Here is a 7,248-nt window from a genome sequence, read left to right as displayed (position 1 = left end):
TCTTGAATCACTCAAGAACAATTGGAGAATCACTCTCAGTTAATAAAACTCAAATTCTGATCTGTGCTTATTCATCCCAATGGGCAGCTTATATAGCTTACAACCAAGACCTTTCACTTACATTAGTGGGCAATTAATGAACTCCATTAGTGGGCAATTAATGAACTCCACTAAGCCTAACAATTATGACCACTAATGCAAAACAAACACATGCTAAATTCGTGCACCCTTTGGTATGCCTCATGGCTGATTCATCCCAAAGGTTTTGGACCTTATTTAACTAAAAACAACTTGCCTAATAACTAGCCCAATAAGTGGTGCAGCCCAAACAAGAGTTGGCAGCCACTTTAACAAGAGTTTTAGGCCTTTATTTACTAATTACAAGTACTAAAAAAAACACCCACTACGAAAATGGCGTAATTAGGCTTCATAATCCTTGATACAATTCACCATCTTGGCCTTGTCTTCATCATTGGGCATTTCTTCAAGAATAAGGGCCGCAACTTGTTGCAAAGCATCCTTGGCCCTTTTAGTCCTTGCCCTAGTCATTGGTCCTCCAAGTCCTTTGAGTGCTCCTAAATCCTTGCCCATGTCCTCATCATTCCCTCCCTCTTGAGAAGAATTTGTCCTCAAATCAAAGTCTCCATCATCTACATCAAAGAGAGATAAATCAGAAACATTGAAAGTGGAACTAACATTGTACTCACCGGGCAATTCAATCTTGTAAGCATTGTCATTTATTCTTTCTAGTACTTGAAATGGACCATCCCCTCTTGGCAAAAGCTTTGATTTCCTTTGTTCCGGAAATCTTTCCTTCCTCATGTGTACCCAAACCCAATCACCAGGTTGGAACACAACTTTCTTTCGCCCTTTGTTAGCATGTTTCGCGTAGCTCTCATTTTTCTTCTCAATTTGAGCCTTCACACGTTCGTGTAACTTCTTCACATAGTCCGCTTTGGCCTGCCCTTCTTTATGCTTAAAAACAGAAATGTTAGGCATAGGCAATAAATCAAGAGGAGTCAAAGGGTTAAAACCATACACAACCTCAAAAGGTGAACAATTTGTTGTGCTATGGACAGCCCTATTATATGCAAATTCAACATGAGGCAAACTTGCTTCCCAGGACTTAATATTCTTTTTTAAAACAGTCCTAAGCAAGGTCCCCAAAGTTCTATTGACTACCTCAGTTTGTCCATCGGTTTGTGGGTGACAAGTTGTTGAAAATAATAATTTAGTACCTAACTTGCCCCACAAAGTCCTCCAAAAATGACTAAGGAATTTATCATCCCTATCACTTACAATACTCCTTGGCACACCATGAAGCCTCACAACTTCTTTGAAAAACAAATCAGCCACATGACACGCATCATCTACCTTTTTGCAAGGTATGAAATGTGCCATTTTTGAAAACCTGTCAACAACCACAAAAATAGAATCTTTGCCATTCTTTGTTCTAGGCAGTCCCAAAACAAAGTCCATAGATATGTCAATCCAAGGATATTCAGGAGTAGGCAAAGGAGTATACAATCCATGTGGCAATGATTTAGATTTAGCCATTTTGCACACAACACAATGTTCACAAAATTTTTGCACATCACGTTTCATATGAGGCCAAAAGAAATGTTCTTGTAAAATTTCCAAAGTCTTTTTAATCCCAAAGTGCCCCATCAAACCACCACCATGTGATTCACTAACAAGCAATTCTCTAATGGAACATGTAGGCACACACAATTTGTTTTCTTTAAATAAAAACCCATTGTGCTTAAAATACCCATATTGAGATAGTTTCTCACATGCAGCATATATTTCACCAAAAGTTTCATCAGAAGCATACATTTCTTTCAAAGATTCAAATCCAAGCAATTTAGTTTCAAGAGTGGAAAGCAATATATGTCTCCTTGATAAAGCATCAGCCACAATGTTCCCTTTTCCCCTTTTATGTTTTATGACATAGGGAAATTGTTCCAAAAACTCCACCCACTTGGCATGCCTCTTGTTAAGCTTGCCTTGTCCCTTCAAATACCTTAGGGACTCATGGTCACTATGTATTACAAACTCTTTGGGAAAAAGGTAGTGTTGCCATGTTTTCAAAGCTCTTACCAAGGCATACAATTCCTTATCATAAGTGAAAAAATTAAGGGCAGCTCCACTTAACTTCTCACTAAAATAAGCAATTGGATGGCCTTCTTGTAACAACACAGCCCCAATCCCAACATTGGAAGCATCACATTCAATTTCAAAAGATTTAGCAAAGTTTGGTAAGGCAAGAATGGGAGCATTGGTTAGCCTTTGCTTAAGAGCAACAAAGGCTTCCTCTTGTTTCCCTCCCCACTTAAAAACCACATGTTTCTTTACTACTTCATTAAGAGGTGCTGCCAAGGTGCTAAAGTCCTTAACAAACCTCCTATAAAAACTTGCCAAACCATGGAAACTTCTCACTTCACTCACGGATTTTAGGTGTGGGCCATTCTTGGATGGCCTTAACCTTTTCCTCATCTACTTGTACTCCTTTAGAACTTACAACAAAACCAAGGAATACAACATGATCAGTACAAAACACACATTTTTCAAGATTGGCAAACAATTGTTCTTCCTTAAGCACCTTCAAAACAGATTTCAAATGTTCCACATGCAATTCAAGAGAAGTGCTATAGACAATAATATCATCAAAATATACCACAACAAATTTGCCAATAAATTCCCTCAAAACATGGTTCATCAATCTCATAAAAGTACTTGGTGCATTAGTTAAGCCAAAAGGCATAACCAACCACTCATACAAACCATATTTTGTTTTAAAAGCAGTTTTCCATTCATCACCCTCTCTAATTCTAATTTGATTATATCCACTTTTCAAATCAATTTTAGAGAAAATACTTGCACCATGCAATTCATCAAGCAAATCATCAAGTCTAGGAATTGGGTGCCTATATTTTATGGTGATGTTATTTAGAGCCCTACAATCAGAACACATTCTCCATGTCCCATCTTTTTTAGGGACCAAAATTACCGGAACAGCACAAGGACTCATGCTATCTCTTACCCATCCTTTGGTCATGAGTTCATCCACTTGCTTTTGAATTTCTTGCGTTTCTTGTGGATTGCTCCTATAAGCTGGCCTATTGGGTAAGGAAGCTCTTGGAATGAGATCAATTTGGTGTTCAATTCCCCTCAAAGGTGGTAATCCACTTGGTACACTTGATGGAAAAACGTCATGAAATTCCTGCAAAAGAGATTTAACACTAGAAGGTATTTCCAATTCATCAAAAGTGTTAGTGTTTAAAATCTGATTTTTGCAATACATTAGATAAAGGGGTTGTTTAGCAAGGAACAACCTCTTCACCTCACCCTTTGTTGCCAAAAGACTCTCTTTTCTCTCAAGTGTTTCGCTCCTTTTCTTTCCACTTTTTTTTTTCTCAAGTTTTTGTTCACTCTTTTTCTCAAGATCACTTTCTTTTCTCTCCAAAGAAATCTTTTCTCTCATCCTCATTTGATCCTCACACACCTCTTTAGGACTCAAAGGCTTGAGGACAATCTTTTTATTTTGGTGCACAAAAGAGATCTTATTGGAATAGCCATCATGGACGGCTTTAGTGTCAAATTGCCAAGGCCTTCCCAAAAGTATGTGGCTGGCCTCCATTGGAACTACATCACATAGCACCTTATCTTTGTATTTTCCAATGGAAATATCCACTTCTACTTGCTGCCTCACTTGCACCTCTCCATCCTCACTAAGCCACTGAAGTTTATATGGCCTAGGGTGTGGTTTAGTGTCTAAATTTAGCTTTGACACTAATCTAGCACTAGCCACATTAGCGCAACTCCCTCCATCAATAATCACCATGCAAACCTTTCCATTGATGGAACATCTTGTGTGGAAAATATTCTCCCTTTGGCTTCTTTCTAAAGGACTCATTTGACTACCCATCATTCTCCTAATCATCAATAAATCTCCCTCAAGGGCCTCCTCTTCCTCCTCAATGTCACCTTCTTCTTCCTCACTAACATCAGATTGGCTAGTGTAATCTCCATTCTCCTTGAGAACCATGGTCCTTTTGGTAGGACACTCATAGGCATAATGACCCATGCCTTGACACTTAAAGCATTTTATGTCTTTACTCTTCTTTTGAGGCTGTTCTAAGGACTTAGAGGATGATTTTCCATGAGAAGTAGATGCTAGATTGCTTGGAGTGGCAGCCACCTCCTTCTTATTTTTGTCCTTCCAACTATAGGAATTATAATTAGAAGAACTCTTCTTGGTCACACTTTTTCTTTTGAGTTGTTGTTCCACTTGAATGGATTTGTGCAGCAAGTCTTCTATATCAACAAATTCCTGCAATTCAACAACATCACGAATATCGTTATTCAAGCCATTAATAAAACGAGCCATGGTTAGTTCTGGATCTTCTTCAATATTGGCTTGCATTATGAGCAAGTCCAATTCCTTGTAATACTCTTCAACTCCTTTGGTGCCTTGTGACAATTTTTGAAGTTTAAATTTCACATCTCTAGCATAGCTAGTCGGCACATAACGTTTCCTCATGAGCCTTTTCATTTCAGCCCATGTTTCCACCAAAGGCTCTTCATTTCTCAACCTTTCTCTTTTCAACTTATTCCACCACACAAGTGCATAGTCCGAGAACTCCGCTGCTGCAAGTTTCACCTTTTGCTCTTCATCATAATTGTTACAAGTGAAAATATGTTCTATTTTGAGTTCCCATTCCACATAGGCTTCCGGATCACTCTTCCCCTTAAATGGAGGAACATTAAGTTTAACACCTTCAATTCTGTTTTGCCTAGGAGCACCACCATTTCTTCCTCTCCTTTCTTCTTCATGATGATCACGATTCTCTAATCGCTCAATTCTTCCATACAACTCTTCATTGTTTTCTCTCAATAATCTTTGCATTTGAGCATTAATAGCGTCGAACAAGAGTCTTTGTGTTCCATCCAAATGATTTCCATCTGCCATACTTCAAAAACAAGAGTAATAACAAACACAAAGAAAATAGGACCTCACCACTCTTCTCACTTGTTTACACTCGTAAAATGAACACTCGTGTATGTCACTCTTAATGGCTTTTTTTTTATTATTATTTTTTTTTAAAGCAATTCAAAAAAAGTAGACAACACAAAGAACAAACCACAATTTTTGTGTTAAAAGCAAGGTTTAGGGTAGGCTTAAAAAGGAATACAAAACAGCCACCAAAAATTCAAAAAAAACAAGGAAATTTAGGAATCAAAAACTGGAATTTAGATAAGTTAGTAACAACCTTCAACCAAACCAAAATATTACCTTAAAGATTGAGTTTCAAGTGTTCTAAACGCATGAACCATTCAGCCACAACTCTTTCTTCTTTTTTTTTTTTTTTTTATTATGCACGAATTTTATTTTATTTAATATTTTTTAACACTATTAAGGCCTAATTTTTGCAATGGTTCAGCAAATAAAGAAAGAACACTAAGGTAATATCAATGGTAATGAGAAATAACAAGGAAGGATGTTACCCAAAGAAATTCCAGCAAATGATGTGGATGAACCCAAAAAACCGGAGCTCTTGATACCAAATGATATGATTCCTAATTGCACCAGAGTTGAAAAAGGATCTTTTGGGTTAAAATCTTGGACTTAATTTCTGGAATGTGGGTAAGGAAATTAGATGCAAGAAATGGAGGGAAGGAAACGGTAAAGGAATGGAGGAAGAATCACTCTTCCAAGGAAGGCTTCACACAAAGAATTGTGGATGATCCTTTGATATGCCCAAATTCTTGAATCACTCAAGAACAATTGGAGAATCACTCTCAGTTAATAAAACTCAAATTCTGATCTGTGCTTATTCATCCCAATGGGCAGCTTATATAGCTTACAACCAAGACCTTTCACTTACATTAGTGGGCAATTAATGAACTCCATTAGTGGGTGTCGCCACCGGCCCAAACGGGCTTTCGGCATTCGCGAAGGATGGTTGGACTCGTTTATTTGTTTAAAAATATGGATTGCTAGAATGACGTATTCTCAAACTGAGACCTTGTCAAACGAGCAATTTTATTAAATGATTCACCAATCCATATTAATCCCAAGCGGGACCCTCCATGGATTAGTGGTTTTCGCAAAAGGAGGGTTCGTGGAGTCGCCACCAATGTTTTACTCAAAACATTGGAAAAAGGGATAAGGCAATTGATTTTATAAATCAACTTTGGCCGTTACAACCAGAGTTGGGTAAGGGAGTCGGTTACGCGTGGGGAAGGTGTTAGCACCCCACAGCGCCCCTTTCGGGTTCCCTATGACAGATTATTTCTAAAATAACAGTAAAATTACTAAATTACCCCTATTTATTATAAGCGATTATACTTTAAATATCTACATGATGACAATTAAATATGCACACAGAAAGCAGTAAAAGGAAGGATTTTAAGAAGAAACCTTTGAAGCGTGCTTTTATATATTTCGTAAAACTGGGAAGCTTTTTGGCGTTCCCTCGCTCTACAAGCCCGCTCGCTCCCTCCTATAAAATTTTGACTATGGAAATCCGGAGGATTTCCCTTCGACTCGGTTCGAATCTCCAAGCTAAGTGCTCGGAATTCCAGAACTTCGTCGGATCGACTCCCAGAGAGATTTCTAGGGCAGAATACTGCTCAAAAAACCCCAGAATACTCAAAGAGGGAGTCAAAACTGAGTGAAAAGTGTGGAGGAACGTCCAAATGACGTCCTATATATAGGAGTGAGGCGCAATACGGCCTCTGACATCAATACGGCCCGTACCAAAATTTTGAACTACGGTACGGCCGTATTGAATTTGGTACGGCCGTACTGAAGTTCAAAAACTTCAATACGGCCGTATTGAGTTCAGTACGGCCGTATTGTAGTTCAAAATGTTCAGTACGGCCGTACTGAACCTCTAGGAGGCCGTATTGATCTTCAATCCTCCCACATTCTTATTTTAAGCTACTCTAAGACCTCTAAACCTACAGACAATCATCCTAAAGTCTTCCAGGGTCTTCTAGGAGTCCTTTTGGCTGACTTTCCTTCAGTCTTCGAGAGTCTTCGAGTCTTATTTCCGACCCGGACAATTTTAGGGGTCTACAGCTGCCCCCCCTTTACTTAGTCAAACGGTCTTTTGGTGTACCGGCTGACAAGTAAAGGAGTTGACCCAATTGTCCGGGTGATGTGCCAACCTTCTGACTTGTAGCGTCTTCCGGTGGAAAATTATTGAGTAACCTCTCCAGGTTGTTGCATACCTCGGCGCT

General features: G+C 38.7%; 1 protein-coding gene across 1 annotated transcript; it reads right to left on the bottom strand.

Annotated features, from left to right (window-relative positions):
- Positions 1 to 629: 629 nt before the first annotated feature.
- On the bottom strand, positions 630 to 4,972 carry LOC145956304 (uncharacterized). Its single transcript, XM_083071885.1, has 7 exons — positions 3,506 to 4,972; positions 3,011 to 3,223; positions 2,486 to 2,602; positions 2,024 to 2,331; positions 1,300 to 1,411; positions 697 to 975; positions 630 to 650 (listed from the first exon to the last, which is right to left on the bottom strand). The coding sequence occupies exons 1-7, from the start codon at positions 4,970 to 4,972 to the stop codon at positions 630 to 632; spliced, it is 2,517 nt and encodes an 838-aa protein (XP_082928011.1).
- Between the last annotated feature and the right edge of the window lie 2,276 nt (positions 4,973 to 7,248).

This window comes from Cajanus cajan, chromosome 3 (assembly GCF_000230855.2).
Source record: "Cajanus cajan strain Asha chromosome 3, NIPB_CcT2T_4, whole genome shotgun sequence".
In the NCBI taxonomy this organism is placed as follows: domain Eukaryota; kingdom Viridiplantae; phylum Streptophyta; class Magnoliopsida; order Fabales; family Fabaceae; genus Cajanus; species Cajanus cajan.
The sequence above is the reverse complement of the archived record's forward strand: the minus strand, read 5'-3'. Positions and strand labels throughout refer to the sequence as shown.

Bases quoted from the DNA above. Each gene is read 5' to 3' on its own strand.
- LOC145956304 (XM_083071885.1), bottom strand. From the start codon at position 4,972: ATGGCAGATGGAAATCATTTGGATGGAACACAAAGACTCTTGTTCGAC. The intron at 2,603-3,010 runs GTAATTTTGGTC...TCTGTTTTGAAG, and splicing joins TGAGTCCTTGTGCTGTTCCG to GTGCTTAAGGAAGAACAATT. The intron at 2,332-2,485 runs GTTAAGGCCATC...GTGGTTTTTAAG, and splicing joins TACAAGTAGATGAGGAAAAG to TGGGGAGGGAAACAAGAGGA.